This window comes from Stigmatopora nigra, chromosome 2, assembly GCF_051989575.1.
Source record: "Stigmatopora nigra isolate UIUO_SnigA chromosome 2, RoL_Snig_1.1, whole genome shotgun sequence".
Taxonomy (NCBI): domain Eukaryota; kingdom Metazoa; phylum Chordata; class Actinopteri; order Syngnathiformes; family Syngnathidae; genus Stigmatopora; species Stigmatopora nigra.
The window spans coordinates 8,673,692-8,692,151 of NC_135509.1; the positions used below are offsets into that span (position 1 = coordinate 8,673,692).

At 39.4% G+C, this 18,460-nt stretch overlaps 1 protein-coding gene across 12 annotated transcripts in view; it reads left to right on the plus strand.

The window, feature by feature from the left end:
* Positions 1 to 18,460, plus strand: part of shank3a (SH3 and multiple ankyrin repeat domains 3a) — a 68,823-nt gene that overhangs the window by 42,587 nt on the left and 7,776 nt on the right. For 8 of the 12 annotated variants that reach the window (XM_077739274.1, XM_077739305.1, XM_077739297.1 and 5 more), the window contains 9 exons: positions 8,647 to 8,760; positions 12,599 to 12,674; positions 13,633 to 13,671; positions 13,875 to 13,957; positions 14,758 to 14,882; positions 14,963 to 15,098; positions 16,748 to 16,828; positions 17,473 to 17,496; positions 18,257 to 18,384. In XM_077739274.1, the coding sequence (XP_077595400.1) occupies positions 8,647 to 8,760; positions 12,599 to 12,674; positions 13,633 to 13,671; positions 13,875 to 13,957; positions 14,758 to 14,882; positions 14,963 to 15,098; positions 16,748 to 16,828; positions 17,473 to 17,496; positions 18,257 to 18,384 (806 nt within the window). The remainder of the gene's footprint in view (positions 1 to 8,646; positions 8,761 to 12,598; positions 12,675 to 13,632; positions 13,672 to 13,874; positions 13,958 to 14,757; positions 14,883 to 14,962; positions 15,099 to 16,747; positions 16,829 to 17,472; positions 17,497 to 18,256; positions 18,385 to 18,460) is intronic. The other 4 variants (XM_077739287.1, XM_077739315.1, XM_077739281.1 and 1 more) reach the window with 3 other exon arrangements.

Consider the following 18,460-nt stretch of genomic DNA (forward strand, 5'->3'; position numbering starts at 1 on the left):
CAACTTCCGAACGTCTCCTCGAATAGACATTTTCGTCCTATTCTTATGGTCACAAGTTACAGAGTTGTTGATCATTCCATCACGTATGAGTAAAAACAACATCTGGGACTACAATAACAATCAAGGTATTTTACTAATAACAAAAACAGGGACTAGACCTAACAACATTTAGATTAGAGTAATTATACAACCTCCTTGACCTAAGAATCATATAATATAATCATAATCATATAATCGTTACATACAGAAAAACCCGAAGTGTACGGTTACATAACGATAACAATATTCTTGTTATTGTCCGAATAGCCCTGTCCTCGTCACCAAGGGCCCACCAAATCTCAAGGACCCAGATTGGGTGGATTGTTTGTATAACCATCCTGGAACAGGCTGTCTAGGTTAAAGATGACTTGGTGTGACCTCAAGACTTTTGAAAAACAGAAAGAGAATGATTTAACAAAGTAATGAATTAATACAAAGAAAAGAAAGAGATTGATTTAATAAAGAAATGAATTAATATAACTATTATAATAATAAAACAGAATAAACCCAACATTCCCCCGTTTTTATAATATGTATGTTATTAGTCATTTCTTAGTAATCACTAAATGGAAATGTCGGTGACTGCGATTTTATCCGCCTACTCCTTACTCCCATGGCTGGTCTGAAAGAGAAAAAACATAATTATATTCGTCCAATTGGTCCTCGGATTTACCGTACTCCTGGACCTCACTGCTTTCCCCAAACCGTCCCATAAGATACAACTCATGTACTTTAGAATTTGTAGGGGCAATTTCAGTAGTTATAAGTCGGCTTAGCAAGGAGCGCAAACAGGGGATACTACATCACCCACACAATGTTAGGATAGCGGTAATTGTGCCTATAGTCCAAATCTTTAGATTTTCCAAAGGTCTTATCCCACCAATCTGACAATGCGGACGTATCTACTCCAGAGTGCTCTTGCATATTGCGGTTCAGTGTTTGCAGGCCAGTAATGGCCCTGGTGAGAGATCCACTGGGTGACGCGTTGTTCGGTATGAAGGTGCAACATTGTTTTCCAAACATTGCACACACGCCCCCTGTTTCAAGGATCATATCCACCGCTATGCGATTCTGGAACGCCATCAGACTGGTAGCTGCCAGTTGTTCCTTCATGGCCACAAATCCCTGTTCAGTATAATTTCCAAGTTTTGAACATTGTAATGTAAGTAATTTATTCTATCCACATTTTTGTTTGGGGTGATTAGAAGGAAGATAGACTCCCAACCTGCTGCGATCTGATTAGCCAGCTTATACTCATCTGGTACGCCCCGGGGGATGCCAATCGCATCAATGTATGTTGGATCTCTTTCCCTCCATGCCTCTCGACGATGTCGGGAGGGTCGACCCTTCACCTCCGAATTATGAGCCGCCAATTGTATCTCCTCCACTGTGGATGGAAAAACAGACACCGGTAAGAGCAGTGAGACCAAAGTACCTAGTCCTGCCGCGTTTCGGCAGGAGTCGTATAATTTATCTACCACCCCGCCACCATAGGCCAGAACGTGGTATCAGGGGTGTAGTTTGTTTTAGAACGCCGGTACACCACGTCTCATTTATCGCCCCCAGCTTCAGACCATGCCCTGTAAGGTTTAAGCAGGTAAAATGATTAAACAGTGGAAAAATTGACTTCCTATTTACCGCGTAACAGGATAAACACTGCTTCAATATTTTTTCTTGCCAAGTAGGACACGTTTTTTCATTTTTAAAAACACTTTTCCCCAAATGAATGGTGATTGAGGGAGTTGTTAGACCCCATCGTATTTTCCCTTGTCTGGTAGGTTATCCTAATCCTTTGTAAGATGGTTTAGTCTCAATTGAAACCATATGGAGACGTCAAACCCAATATAAAAGAGTTCCCTATAGTTTTATGGTATTGCTTGCTGAGCAATAATCTTTTCAATTAATATTGGTGTTTCCCGTATCTTATTAAGTCAGAAAGTTTATCTTACCCGTCCCCTCAATGTTTCAATTGAGACCACCCTTTTACCAAAGTAGCTCCACATAGTGCTTGCCTTCTTTACACTCCATTAACAGCGCCCAATTATCCCCCGTTTGGGAAATCCCTGTTTCAGAAATAAATTTCACAGGTTAATATGTCAGTCCAAGCTTTCCAATCTTGACCAATTTCTGCAACAAGGCTTTTCCCAATCTTTAATTTTTTGCTGTTAATGTACCACACATATTTCCCACCATCTCTTTTTGTATGGCAACCGGGACGTCGCCGAGTCCAAATATATATTTTCAATGTGGAAATTTGATTTAGTAGGTAATGTTAATTAAATGTAAATGTGTATGTTTCTCGGTTTACCCTCCCGTAAGAAGGTGTATCCTCAATTGAAACGCCTCCGCCTTTTTCTCCAACTGGAGAAAACAACCCTACTGTGGAAAGGAATAGAATCACAATCATCATTAATCTCATTGCCCCAAAAGCAATAATTGTTTTCAACATGACTTTTTGTCTTTGTTTAGGGATTTTTCCTCTTGAAACGTTTCAATTTAGACAACCTTCTTACTGTGGGAAAGGTGCATCCGTGTCCCCTTTCAGTAACAAGGACCCTCCCACTTTGCGTTGCTCCGATGTTTCTTCTTTTATGCTGCTTATCAGCATCCAGTCTTCAAGAATCACCGTCGCTTCGTCCGTTTCCTGTTGAGAAGCAAAATCTCCCTCTGATAGTCTAAATTTGGTGTGTGCGTTTTTTTTTTTTTTTTCTCTGATAGATTCGCCTCATCATCCAATTGTCATTGTGTGGTGAATAATAACAATTTGTAAGGTCTACCAAACAGGACTTCATATAAGGTCCGCCAATTGTGGATGGTAGACAACTATTATATTAACAAAATGGGAGCCATTATCACTATAAATAGTTTCTGGAATTCCATATCATGGAATGATATCAATATGATCTAATAAAAATAAAATAAAATCTATATGTATTTTTTGAAATGGATATGTGGGTATGCATATAGATTTAAACCCTAAGCCTTGTAGTGCCGTTGTAGCAAGGCCACCTCCCCCTTGTCGAGACATAGGTCTTCCCTTGACTCAAGCCCAAATTATTTTCTTTATTGATCTTTTATTGATAGATTATGTCTCGGTGGTCTGCCAATCAAAAAACACAAAAAGACAAACTATCATTCACGCTCACACTCATAAACAGAAGAATTTAGTGTGTTCAACCAGTCTAGCATCCATAATTTCATTTTGTGGGAGTAAACTGGAGTACCCGGAGAAAATCCACAAATTCTCGAGGACGCCATGAATACCCCACATTCCGGAAGGTCTGGATCCACCCCGCATTCATTAGTAGATCCTTTAATATACACACCCCCACTCTAGCATTTTAACCGTTTGTAAAAAATTACCTTCAAGTTTCACACAAAGTTATATCCTTTTTAATGCTATCAGTTTAGCTGTTTGTTCCCCGAATTGAGGTGGGAATAGTTTCACATCTAAAGTTTTTATTTTTTTACAGCCGCCATGACCTAATGGCCCCCTATCATGTTTTTGGAAAATCCCAATTCCCTCTAATAGCATGCCAATCACCTTTTAATGCGGCCATCCAATTTTGTTTCTACTTGTTTCAGGTGATAAGATAATCTCCCCCATTTGTAAAACAAATTCATCCACGCCTCTTTTATACAACATGACGCCTATGGCCTTTATTACGTCGCCTTGACTCCAAATTCTATGAACCAAGATAACACGCCGAATTTGTAAGCGAATTTCCCCCATCCCATTTTGTTCATAGACAACCCATCTACCTAAAGCGTCACTTGTTTCAAAACATGAAAGGCCCCACTAGAATTCGTGCATCCAGCGCCAAATAGAGCCTATTTACACATTTGTCTCAAACTTGTTTTAGATATGGGGTCCCCAATTTCCCAAAATTTTCCAGAATTAATGTACTACCACATCCTGTCAAAAACCCAAAACGACTAACATAACCTGTTTCTAAGCCAGCATCTGGAATTTGGAGAATTTCTCCTTTCCCTCCCTTATCTAAGCTTGTTATTGTCACTCGTTATCACTGTAACATTCAGGCGTATTAACCCCATCGTTGCTAAAGTTCTCACCAATTTGCATGCCCTTAATGCCGTAAAAGCAACGTTATTTGGTTGTATCAATTGACCAATGCTTATCCAATCCGTAATATCCTTAAAGTCATCAATATGACCTGTGACAAAGCATATTTCCTCCTGCCAGGACAACAGACAATGTTCTTTCAAGTGCACTTTGAAAAACATTCCATGTTACTCCATTCTTAGGGAAAATATGCTCATCCTAAACCAATTATTTTATTTACAATTCACCTAATTATTTGGATGAATGCCATGAATTTTATCATGCCACTATTGCATTGTAAATTTCCCATCTGATGTCGTTAATCAGCCAAATAATTCAATACCTACTATACTTTGTAAATCACCTCATATGATGTTTACTTAAGACACGAGTCATTTCCCATAGCCTGTTACCAAAACAAAAATCTACAACAATTAAATGAGACAAATCAACCTTTTGTTAGACAATTCCTAATTACAAACTTTAATGTTTTAAAAACCTTATCGTCACCAATATACCATAATTTTGTAAATTTTGTCATCCTGGCCTTTTCTTTAACCAGCCAACCCCCTGGATTAAAGTATTTTGAACAATCAAAAAATTCTGAAATAGTATTAATATTATTTTATCCTCCAAAAGCTAGTTTCCTTTAACTAAGAGCCCTTTGAAATCCACAATTGCTCAAAAATGACTATTTTGGTCTATTTCCCAAATCCAAAGCTTTTTACCAAATCAACCTTTTACTGAACAGATTTTTTCTATCCTTTTAATACATTTCATTTTAAAACCCAAAATATCAATGCGAAAGCATTCGCATAACCTTGCATTTCTTGCAGCCCATGTATTGTTCTTATTCTGAAAAGTCCAAACAGAAAACGCAATTAGCCGTTAACTATGACCTCCACTCTTGCTGCGAAAACAGCATTGTTATCTTATGTTTACAAACCAGCTTTTTCCCTGTGCCCAAATACAACGCTTTTTAGAGAAGACAACCATTAAAACGTCAAATTAACCCCTCTTCCGATATTCAACTACATAACAATATTTTTCCAAGACCCCATATATCCAGAATATGTATGCTGCAAGCACAACAATATGGCAAAAACCCATTTTCTGCCCTCAAGTTTGCTTCAGCACCCCCAAGGCCAATTATTATTATTATAATGTCTTCACGGAAGGGATCACAAAATTTTAGTCGTTTACACGGTCCGAACGCTCCCGAAAGCCCAACACAGTTAAATCGTCTGCCCCGCGGCCCACATGTTTCACTCCCATCTAATCAGCAGCCGCTGCACCAGAAACGCTTCCCCCGCAGTCGACACATTTTTTGGCAAGTCTAGAGCATAATAAAAACACAGGTGACATTCCCTGCTAAACATTTAAATGATCATTTTGTATATATTCTTTTGTCTTTTTAAACACCATCTTCCCGCTAGCGGACGGGATCAAAAACCAAGCTGCAATAAGCCATCACATTGCTGTAAATTGACAGTACATATAGGTTATATTAACAAAGCACCACCAGCACTTGGAAATAACCATTCTAATTGTTGTTATACAAGCCCAAGCATCACAAAAAAACCCAATTTATTGTAATCACAAAACGTCATACCCGGATTAACCAAATCAAATACCAGTGTCCCCATTAATTTTCTAGCTCCCTTTATTTTTGTTAAACTTCCTCCGCGCCCGTCACCTATCTCGGTAAATATTTTCCCCGTCAGCCGAGGAGGCCCCGCTATTTTTCCCTTACCAAACAGTACTTTCCCGCCGCCACGGTCTTAAATATATCCCCGTTATCCGAGGGAGCCCCCACTATTTTCCCAAAATAGTATTTTTTAACTTCTCCCCGGCCTTATTTCGCCATTAGTGTCTGTGGAACAAGCTGTTACACTTTTATCCACTCACATATTATTTATATATGTATATTACCTCCATTAGTGTCTGTGGAACAAGCTGTTACACTTTTATCCACTCACATATTATTTATATATGTATATTACCTCTATGCATTAGTGCATATATTATCCTGTATTCTATGCATTTTAAGCTGGCCAGCAAACCCATATTTATTTATCCATAAATATAGCTGTGTAATATTTTTAAAGCGCTTTGTCTTACCAATTTTTTTTCCAATCCTTACAAGTTAGACGTATTTTTTTTTTTTTTTTTGGATCGTCATCCAAACCCGCCTTACAACACGTGTTTCCCATATTTTACTTTTTTGTAGTGAGTTCGTGTGCCTCACAGAGTTAACTTTATTATATCTATTTTTATTATTATCACTCCTTCGACTGTATTTCCTAGGCTTATCTTAATTTTACTGCAGAAACCACACAAACAACATACAACGTATATTCGTGCCTACCCTTTAGACACAGGACACTCCCCGGCCCCAATATTGTACCTCTAGTACAATACATTCGTGCCTACCCCTGAGACACAGGACACTTTCCAGCAAAGTGCCCCACCGTACCTGCCATTGACTAGTATAAACACAGGGTTTTATCGCCGTCACCCAGGACGCGAAACCAGCCCAACAATGGGCCTCACATACAATGTCCCTTTAACGCATTTGTAAACACCTTCACAACATGCAGACATTAATGTGGACTTACCCGAGATCCATCAGATGTCTCCCTCCAGCAGGAAAAGTCTTCAACCGCCGAGAATCCAGGCGCCCCCGTCGAAAAACTCCGGCCCACCAAGGGTTTTGAAGACGCCGTGCGCACGGTCACTTACCAGATGTCGAACAGCAGCGCCTGGGTTCTCGCTCCGGTATATTGACCTCCATGGCTCAGAAGGACCAAAATGTCAGGTTCATCAATAATTACCTTCGTCCGTAATTATCAATAACTGCAGGAAGACATCTTATTCAATTATTGACATTTAATTAAATAGAAATGGATACAACAATGGGCAAAAGCCTCCGAAGGGGAGAGTCAGCAAGTGTCACCTTACAACTTCCGAACGTCTCCTCGAATAGACATTTTCGTCCTATTCTTATGGTCACAAGTTACAGAGTTGTTGATCATTCCATCACGTATGAGTAAAAACAACATCTGGGACTACAATAACAATCAAGGTATTTTACTAATAACAAAAACAGGGACTAGACCTAACAACATTTAGATTAGAGTAATTATACAACCTCCTTGACCTAAGAATCATATAATATAATCATAATCATATAATCGTTACATACAGAAAAACCCGAAGTGTACGGTTACATAACGATAACAATATTCTTGTTATTGTCCGAATAGCCCTGTCCTCGTCACCAAGGGCCCACCAAATCTCAAGGACCCAGATTGGGTGGATTGTTTGTATAACCATCCTGGAACAGGCTGTCTAGGTTAAAGATGACTTGGTGTGACCTCAAGACTTTTGAAAAACAGAAAGAGAATGATTTAACAAAGTAATGAATTAATACAAAGAAAAGAAAGAGATTGATTTAATAAAGAAATGAATTAATATAACTATTATAATAATAAAACAGAATAAACCCAACAAGAACTAACGAAGGAGCTTCGTAGAACGCCGCGAGGAAGATCGATATCAACGATACATTCATCTCCAGTTACCATCACGCAACTTTGTCTTTTTTTTCCACTTTCCTTTCAACGTACGTTGCTGAGTTTTAAACATGTTATTTTTCCCTCCGTCATCCGCCAGAGAGCTGGTAGACATGCGTGTCGGTTTTGCCGCCTCACTGTGTTCAATCACAAAGAGCGTTTCAGCAAACACCGCTAAAAAATGCGCTGTCCCTCCCGAACAAGATTGGTCTTTCTCCTCCATTACAGCAGAGGTTCTTTTTTTCAATTGTGCTACACAAAAACAAGCAAGACCACAGGAATGCCAATTCCAAAGAAGTTCTTTTAATTTGGGTAAATTCCAACTGATTATTGGGCCAATTTCTGTCCATATTGATTTTGGGTGACTTCCTGGTTGATTTTGAGGAACTTTGGCGTGCGCTCCTTTTCTATCTTGCGTCACTTTATGTTAATTTTGAGGCATTTCTGGTTGACTTGATGTTTTCTGACCTCTGTGACCTTTAACCTTATCACCGAAAAACATGTAATGGCCTTTTCTGGTTCATATTACAAGCGTATCCCACACATTTAATAATAGTTCCTTTCATCACTCAGGAGTTCCTTGGTGACCTTTGACCTGACTATCCTCTAATTGAATCAGCTCTTCTGTTTAATATTCCAAACATATCTTCTTGCGTATTTGATAAGAAGCTCTTTAGGCACTCACCAACGATTTCCTTCCAAAACCACTGTCAGCTTTGACCTCATTCTCATCTAAATTAATCAACTCTTCCGTTTTATATTACAAATACATACTGCATGTTTGATAAGAATCCCTCTAACCCGAGGGTATCAGACTCGGGTTGGTTCGTGGGCCGCTTTAACGTCAAATCTCATATTATGAACAAAGCCGGCAGGTATTATAATAATATTTTTGGTTGTTTGGGAGTTGTAGCAAAGTTCCTTTTCTGCCTTTTCTGGTTTTACAAACGAGCGCCGATCTCTTGGCAGTGCTGAGCATCGGAGAAGGAGGATTCTGGGAAGGCAGCGTCAAAGGGAGGACGGGCTGGTTTCCGGCCGACTGCGTGGAAGAAGTTCAGATCAGGCAGCTAGACCCTCGGCTCGGTAAGACCACTGTATTGCTTTGCTGTCGAAATCCTATAGTAGCTACCGTTGTTTTAAACTATTGTGTTTAATTGGTTAACTGCAGGAAAACTGTACTTCACTTTAATGTTAATTGGTGGTCGGAGTTGGTGAATGAATGTTTGCTTGGGGGAAAAAAAGGATATTTGTCTAAATTTAGCTTAAAAGAATTCGTTGAAATGTGGTCATTTAGGGCAACAACAAACTTTGTTCTACAATTGGTGACTTTGTTCTGAAAATGTTGAACTGTTGGTTAAAATTAGTGAATGTTGAGTTTTAAAAAAAGGTTACTGTTTGGTCCATTTCAGATTAAAAAATAAATAAATACAATATTATATTATAAATCACAAACTTTGACCAAAAGGTATTATAGATAAATAACTATCTTTATTATTTTTTGGGTCAAAAGTTTGTGAATTTAGGTTAAAAACAAGGTTCTAAAAAGTGTTTTACTCTGGTGAAAATTTGCTTAAAAATGTTCAAAAAATGTAAATACAGTCTTCCCTCGATTATCGCGACATCAATTATCGCCAATTCACTCCTTTGCGATTTTTTTTCTGCCACTGATTTTTGTTAAAAATTCATAAAAATGTGAAAATCCTTGGCAAAACTCATAAGCGGCATTTTTGCTTAATATTTGTTACTTCACTAACGTTTACCAGTTTCCCCAATTCCAATAGACATTTGTATTTCAATGTATTTTCTGGAGGTGACATTGACGTGTATCGCCGTCAATATCGGCCAAATTGCTGCAGGCAGCTTTTTCATTGTCATTCATCAGAGCCGACTGGAATGACTCACAGCTCGGGCCGCCCGGCCGGGCTATTTTTAGCGCGACCATTAAGAATTTTGGAAATGTGTCGGCGCGCCCTCGGAATGCTTAAACGTTTGTCCGCAGAAGCCGGGATGGGGACGTTTGGGGCGGGGGGGATTCCGTCCCTTTTTTTTACCTGAAAATAAGCACCATAGAAAAATATCCCATCCGCCCAAAAGTGTTTCAAGCTTTTTGATTCCAAAAGAAGAGCCTCGGGAAAAATGATAGCGCCGCCGAGTCATCGCCACTTTGCACTTTCCCACAATGCAATTTTGTTTTTCGCTTGTGAGGAGTCGATATGGTGAGCGCCAGGCCGGAGGCAAATGGGGTCTTTAACTCCTTGGCTGTCCTTGACAGTGCCAGAAAAATCCTGATATCAAAGAAAATGTATTAAAAAATGTGACCTATTCAGGAAAATAATTTGGAGGACAATAGAAAATATGTTCATCTTTCTAATTTAAAAAAAATGTATTTATTTATCTATTTTCGTTTTTTTAGAGAATATTTTAGCATTTTCATTTTTTATATTCTCTCATGTTTCATCGTTTTACTATTTTATTTAAATATGTATTTCATTAGGAATGAGCTCAGTGGCAGCAATTAACAGTGCAAAAAAAGATGGACATTTTATTAAAAACTTTAATATTTTTGGGGAAAATAGAAACGCTGAGCAGGAAGTTCATAGTTTTTAGAATTGTTTATTAATGTATTCTTTTTAATTTTTTAAAATTTAATTATTCATCGACTTGTTTTTTGTAACCGCCTATCCTGATGAGGGTCGCAGGGGGTGCTGGAGCCTACCCCAGCCAATTATGGGCCTGAAACGGTGGCCATCCAATCACTAATAGCTAAGAACAGTTTAGGTTACAATTAGCCTAGCATTGGGATGTGGGAGAAAAGTGGAGTACCCAGATAAAACCCAAGTAAGCCAGCCCACATGAGAACATGTAAACGCCACACAAGAAGGTCGAGTGTGATCTTAACACATTTTTTTTGTCCCGATAAGAGAGACGACAAGCACGTTTGGCGCGGGGCATCGTGTTAACGTGGCATTTGAAGTGTGAAGGGCAAATGGCGGACCTAACGGGGTCCAAAAACACGCCAGGAAAGGTGAAGGAAATGGCCGTCAGCCATTTTCAGGCTTCATTGAACACGTTAAAGATGAAAAGCCTTTTTTTGAAGTCCTTTGATGGGGCCACGATTCGTGCCGGACCTCATTTAAGGTCATATTTTTTTGCTCTGGGGCGAAAAGTACCTGTTAGCGCCTGAAAATTGAATGTAAATGATGAAAGTGCGGTCAGAAAAGATGAAGTGGCATTTAGCTCGTTGACGGCTAAATGACGTCCAATCCGTTCCGAGCGTGAGGGCTGGCGGCAAAAGAAGGCAGGGACTGAGTAAATAGCAGATGCTTTGACATTAATAAAAGCATTTTTTGAAGTATTAAGCTAGTTATTGCTTCTTTTGAACGTCAGTGCTTTGACTTGGTTGGGAATGTTGCCCCTACCAACATGGCTGCTTTGAGGCCATCTTGTTTTTCTTGCCATTGGATTGGATAACTTTATTCATCCCGTATTCGGGAAATTTCGTTGTCACAGTAGCAAGAGGGTGAGGATGCAGAAATAGGAAAGGAATTTTAGACATAAATAGATAGTTAATAAGTTAATAAATAAATACATGAATTTATCTTTAGCGTGCAATCCGTTTAAAGTGAGGGGGCGGGGTTTGTTCATTCGAGACGTAAGAAATTACGTTACAATCAAGTGAGTTATAAAAAAATAAAATTAATCAATGAAGATATTTGTACAGTTTTGGCCCCAAAAAATTGAAAAGATTTGAAAGATATCTGATAATAAAACACATAATTTAGTATTCCAAGTATTGAGCATTTTCAACATTTACAACTATCTGTCCTCAACCTTTTTATCATCAAATCAGGGGGAAAAAATCATTTTTAACACACCCGACCTCACATAATAATCCCTGAGAATAATCACCCAATAACCAAGTACACCCAACAGTTTACAAATATTGAACATTTCCAACATTTACGACTTTATATCCTCGAGCATTTTATCACAAAATCCTTCTTAACACACTGACACTACATCATCATCACTAGGGATAATCTTTCACCAACTTCTGGTCTTTTTGTGGCTTTGCTGGAAAAGGATGTCCAGTTTTTTTACAGCCCCAATGTCGGTAGCGCGTGTTGGGGGTGCCGATTCACCGAGTTTAGGAGGTTAAGATTCCTGGCGCGAGATGAAGGGGGCGGGGATTTACAAAGTCTATGAGGCTTATTCAATAAGTGTTAGCGTTTATGGGCGACTCTTATCTGTTGGCGGCGAGACCGTGGAGGTTAATTCCCTTTCGAGCGGGGTCGACTGAGCGCAAGGACGGAAAGGACGTCCGTCCGGCCCGAGAATCCCTCGGAATGGGCGACAAATAGTGCATGTAAAATGCTTTTATTTCCATCTGCAAGGTTGTTTTTTTTTGCTGATTGACACGTCACTGTGCCAATGGAATTTTTTTCATCTGAATTTTTTTCTACAGGAATTTTCACCAAACTTTTGCCACGAAATTTATCTTTAAAAAATTGCTATTGAGACGCTTATTGGAGCTGATTTTGGGGTATTTTTTGGGGGGAAGTGTGTTTATTTTTTTTGCACAGAATTATTTTTTTTGATGGTTAAATTATTTTTGGCGGAAACGAAGTTTTTGTAGCTGATTTTTAGCAACTTTTTTGGCCAGCTTTTTTCTTCAGCTTTTGTAGCTGTTTTTTATTTGCCAGCAAATTTTTGGCAACTAACCTCACATTTTTTTCATCTGATATATATTTAATTTTTTTGCAATTGAGTTTTACCCTCTGAATCTGAAAAGTTGGGATTCCCCGTGCGCCCTCAAATAGTTAGGGCCCTAAGCATTTGCCCGCATTGCCATAGCAAATTCTGACCCTAATTTAAGTTTAACTATACAAAATGATTTATTTTTTGTTCTGTTTTTTTGCAGAGTCTAGAGAGGACCGCACAAAAAGACTGTTCAGACACTACACTGTGGGATCCTACGACAACTTTACGTCGTACAGGTATGTTTTGACTCCATTTTCTTTCAAAAAGTGGTAGATGCTCATTTCCAAAATTGGAGTTTGTCATAGATTAGACTGCCATCTAAAGGTGTCCTGGTTCCATTGCACTGATGAGATATTTTGGGACTATGTATATTTAAAGGGTTTTTGAAGGGCATGTGACTTTTTTGCTTATAAAAAAAACTCCAGAAAGACCTGGCATCCACATATGTAGAATTCACATTTCCTGTCGTATACAGGTACAATAGCATGCCAAATATTAATATTGTGACCTATATGAGATTGTGACATGTGATTGGCTGGCCACCAATTCAGGGTGTCCCCCAGCCCTGGCCTGGACACAGTTGGGATTGGCTCCAGCACCCCTGTGATCCTAATGAGGATAAAGCAGTTCAGAAAATGAGATGAGAGATAACATTTCTCACAAATGAATACACCTTTTCAGAAAATAGAGAATATTTGCAGGGTTTTAAAGAAAATGCTTTTATATTATTTAGCAATAACGTCAATGGTAGCAAATGATTTAATCTTCAACGCTATCCTTGCTAACTTTGTCCTTTTTTTCCAAAGTCGTCGTTGCATAAACTGACATTAATAGAAAATTCCATGTCACTTTTCCACACAGCAGGCTTTTTTTTTACCGCCCAAATGTCAGCTTTTCAATCATTTATTTGCTGCTTTTAGAGTCTTCAAATGTCACATATGTCGCCTGAAAGCCTGTTTTTGGAATTTTAAAAGTACACTTGACATATGTATGCATTCATAATGTGAAGCGAGCGGAAAAATCGGCTGCGGCACCCCTGTGAGGATAAGCGACACTGTTAATGATGCTTTTATTGGGTTTTTTTTTTGGTATATTTATGTCTTCTCCAGTGCTTTTTGGTGTCTATTTAGTCAATTTAAAGTCAGGCATGAAGGGGTTAATTAATAGAAAAAGCCTTTCGCTTCCCTTTCGCAGAAAAATTTGTTTCCGATCAACCACTTCTGGGTTCTTGCGGTAAGTTCTGAGTGGCGAGTGGCATTGTGACTAACCACTTCTTTTAAAATGTAACTAAAATTACTAAAACTCGATTTTTGTTGACCGGTGGACGGTCATCACCGTCAATGTCAGCCGATGGTGTCAGTGTGTTTGGAAGTGCCGATAGATTGTATGTCCCCTCGTGCTAAACTCTGCGTGCTTTGTTTTTCTTCTCCACTTAGCGATTACATCATCGAGGAGAAGAACGCCGTCTTGCAGAAGAAGGAAAACGAGGGCTTCGGATTCGTCTTGCGTGGAGCCAAAGGTGAGAGAATCGAACCCGGGCCCCGATACAGAAGTTGTTTGGCAATGTAAGGTCTGTATCGATGCAAAAGTACCTTTGGCGTAATATCAGAAGATTGAAGTAATATTGGTACCCGGACATTTCGTCGACGGACGGTTCGTCCCCGGATGGTTCGTCCCCGGACAATTTACGTTTTATTTATTGCCTTTTATTTTAATCAAAGTCAAAGTTCCTTTAAAAAATCTGAAGTAAGAACTCATGATTATAATTTTGAGAGCGAGAGAGATATAAAGGCGAAACACCCGCCTCCCCTTCTCATCGCCATGGCGTGGTTGCAAAAAAAAAAAAAAAAACGCAGCAGTCACTAGCAGCTTGGGTCAACATGTTTGTGTACCAGGACGTCTTTTGACTGTTTGCGTGCAAAAGCTGCCAACCAACCAGTCGGCCAGCCGGCTCGCCATCCCATCTGCCGCTCTCAGTTAAGCCCGCCCTCTTTTTTCTCCTCGTTTTGGCATTCTCTGACTGCTCCGTCACCCCCTCCACCATCCTTCCCGTCCACTTTGGCACAAATGTGTTGTGGGGCCCATCTCAGTAATTTTCTCGGGGTTACCATGGCAACCTCCATTGACATTGAGATCAAATTTGTTGCCATGTTGTTTATTTTTATTTTTTAGTTTTTTTATCTTTACAGAACTAGATTGTCTTTATTATATATAAAAAATATCTTTATTTTCAATTAAAAAGTGATTTTTAGAAAGAAAACATGAGAAACGCAGGACATTTTTTTAAAATTATTCTGGGATTGTCATGTGTCCGCTCAGCCGAGACGCCCATCGAAGAGTTCACGCCCACTCCGGCGTTCCCTGCCCTGCAATACCTGGAGTCTGTGGACGTAGAAGGCGTGGCCTGGAGGGCGGGACTTAGGACGGGAGATTTTCTCATCGAGGTAATTGTGCTCCGTCAGAGCCGAGATCTGAAATGCTGTCAAAAAATGTTCTAAGGATTTTTCTGCACGCCGCGTTTCAGGTGAACACCGTCAACGTGGTGAAGGTGGGCCACAAGCAGGTGGTCTCTTTGATTCGACAAGGGGGAAACCGGCTGCTGATGAAGGTGGTGTCTGTCACGCGGAAGCCGGAGTCGGAGGAAGTGGTCCGCAAGAAAGGTAAGACTGAGGGGGGGAAAGAGTCATCTAAAACAGGGGTTGGGAACCTTTTTGAATGACACAGCCATAAACAATTCATATTTTCAATTGTTATTCATTGAGAGCCAGACTGAAAATTTACTAGAAGTAAAAATACATGAAAATGTGTGCATTTTTAGTCATTTCACTGCCTTTAAAGTAAAAAAAGTCCCAGTAGTATGTTGACAAAACTATTACCCTGATGCTAATCAATGGGATGCAAGAAAGGTTTCATTAAAAATTGCAAGATTAAAGTGACTCAGTTTAGTGGAGAGCCATAAGCACCCATCAAAAAAGCCGCATGTGGCTCCCGAGCCATGGGTTCTCTACCCGTGATCTAAAATGTGGAAGTAGAAACAGACAAAATGCAGAATGGGGGGAATTCTGTATGTTGTTTTGTGCAGGAGAAACCTGTCTATTGCTCTCCATTTTCCTCTTGTTTGTGATCAAATCAAAAATGGCCCTCCCAAAAATGCTACCTACACTCCAGTGCGATGTATTCTTTTTCTGGATTTGAATAGGATTAGTTTTCTGTTTTTTTTCACTCCCCACTACTTTTTGTAGACAGGCACCATTTCCTCCATTACTGTGTTCATCATTCAGCATGTAGTACTTCACCGCAGGCACTTGTGGTAGTGTAATGAAATGCACATAAAACAGTCTCCCGCACCTCTGTCAGGTCGTCATGGCGACGGCGGCGCACGTTTTGAATTCATCATTCTCTTTCGATTCTGCCGACCTGCTCATTTCGCTGACGTTGGCGTGCAAAAGCCGACTTTGGATCGATTGCCAGCCGCCTCGATCCCGTAATCAAAGGGGTTAGCATTTTGGCAACTTAGTATACTTGGTATATTAGTCAGTTCTTCTCAGAGGATTCAAATTTATTTTTTAAATGTAAGTGTCGTCCTTTCTCCGTCTGCCGGCGCAGATGTCGACCGTCCTCCGAAAAGGTCGGCAAGTGGAAAAACGGGAGCAAACTTTCGATTTTTAACAGTAACTGACGGGGAAGATGATTTGCGCGCTTCATTTTGTGTGTTGAATTCTTAGCTGTCAAACCGAGGCCGGAGGTAATCTTACAAATAGTGCCTTTAAAAAAAAAGGGAAATAATCATACAACCTTTCATATCGTGTCCAATATTTAAAAAAATTGAAGCCTTTTGGGCTTTTGTTAAGACTACATTAGATACATTACAATACATTACATTACATTACACTACATTACACTACATTACATTACATTACTTTACATTAGACTAGATTACATTACATTAGACTAGATTACATTACATTAGATTACATTACATTAGACTAGATTACATTACATTAGATTACATTACATTAGATTACATTACATTAGATTACATTACATTAGATTACATTACATTAGATTACATTACATTAGATTACATTACATTAGATTACATTACATTAGATTACATTACATTAGATTACATTACATTAGATTAGATTACGTTACATTAGATTAGATAACTTTATTCATCCCAATTTCACTGTTACAGTAGCAAGAGAGTTAGGATGAAGAAATAGGAAAGGTATTTTAGACATAGATGAATAAGTTAATGAATAAAGGCTTTCCAAGGCTTCTCAAGCGGCTGAACTTTTCTCCCTAGCACCGCCACCCCCCAAAAGAGCCCCCAGCACCACGCTCACGCTTCGCTCCAAGTCTATGACGGCCGAGCTGGAAGAACTGGGTGAGTTTTTTTTATTTATGTTTCTCCTCCCCGTCGTGGTGTGGATTGATGTTTCGACAGAAAATCTAGTCATTCTAACGCCTTAGTACTCCTTTTCCATCACTGCTCTTCCAATTAGTGCTGGGTGATTTGTTGTCACATAACCCCCTGATGCCTGAATTTACCTCGAACAAATACACATCAAAACGCATTGGAGCAAGTACATTTTTATTTGAAAAAAAAATGTTTAAAGGATATTTCCAAACAATATATGGTAAAAATCAATTAAAAAGAACAAAGAGTGCAGTTCAGGAAAAAAAAAACATTTCAATTGCCATTGTCAATTTAGGCAACAAGGGGTTAATCACAATTTTCCACTATTTACTCTTGTACTCTTGTTTTCTCATTTCTCCAAATAAATTTGTAACAAATTCTAAGTGGCAAAATAGATGGGTGGTTGCTTCATTTGAGTTTCCATTTCAAAGAAAATGATCCTGATTTTCATTTTTCCATTTCCAATAGAATTTTGAATAAATGCTGATACGGCTTTCCGCCCTTTTCCCCCCCTTTTGCCGCCAAGTTTGACCCGAGTTACTTCTCTTGGCTTTTTCTTGTGCTTTTTTTCTCTCCTCGCTGACGCTTCCCTTGCCCGCCCGCCCGCCAAGCCTCCGCTCGGAGGAGAAGAGGAGGTGAGTCGGAGGCAAGCGACCGAGTCCTTTTCTCACCATCCGCTACCGATTTGCAACCTTAATCCGCAATCTCACCATCGTATTTTATCCGTTTACTTTCACTAAACGTTCAGTACGACGACACACGTCCAATTCTTTTGAATCGGAGGACTGGCAGTCGACATCCCTTGTTTTTAGTTGTATAAAAAAATAAAAATATAGAAAAACTGATTTTTTTAAATGAAAAAGCTGAATAAATACAAATATAATTCTCCGCTTATTATTCTTTCAAAAGTGAGAATCAATATTTTTAAATTTAGACAATATTTACTGTTTTGTTCTTTGTTTTTCAATATTTACTGTTTTGTTCTTTGTTTTTCAACAAAATAAATATTTGACAAAGAATTTTTAACCAAAAAATATTATATTGTATAAATATTGACCAATTTTCCCACCATTAAAAAAAAATAATAATAATATGCATTATTTTTAGGCCCAAGAAGATGATTTGGACAGTTTAAACTCAATCATGTTTTTCTAAATACATCATAACAAATGCTAATTCATTTACAAACCGATTAGTCGTCACTTATCCATAATCCTACTTAAGCTCTCCCCCCAGTTTAACTGAACTGGCTAGGAATTCCCTCCCAGTCAAAATGGATTGGACGTCTGGCGCCAATGCATTAAACACCCGCCGTCATAACGTTGGGCCCGTTAGCCTTCGTTTCGCAGCCGTTTGCCGTCTTCCTCACTTCCTCTCCATTTGCCTTTTCAACAGAGAGGCTAGACGAGATGCTAGCGTCGCAGGAGTCCAGTTTGCGCTCCCAAGCTCCCGAGGCGGATTACCGAGCCGCCACCGTCAAACCGCGTCCCACCGGCAGGAGGATCACGCCGGCAGAGATCAGCGTGAGCGCACCCACTGCAACACTGCACGACCCAACCCACCGCGTCCCCTCATTTCTGTTTCCTTTTGCCACGTTTG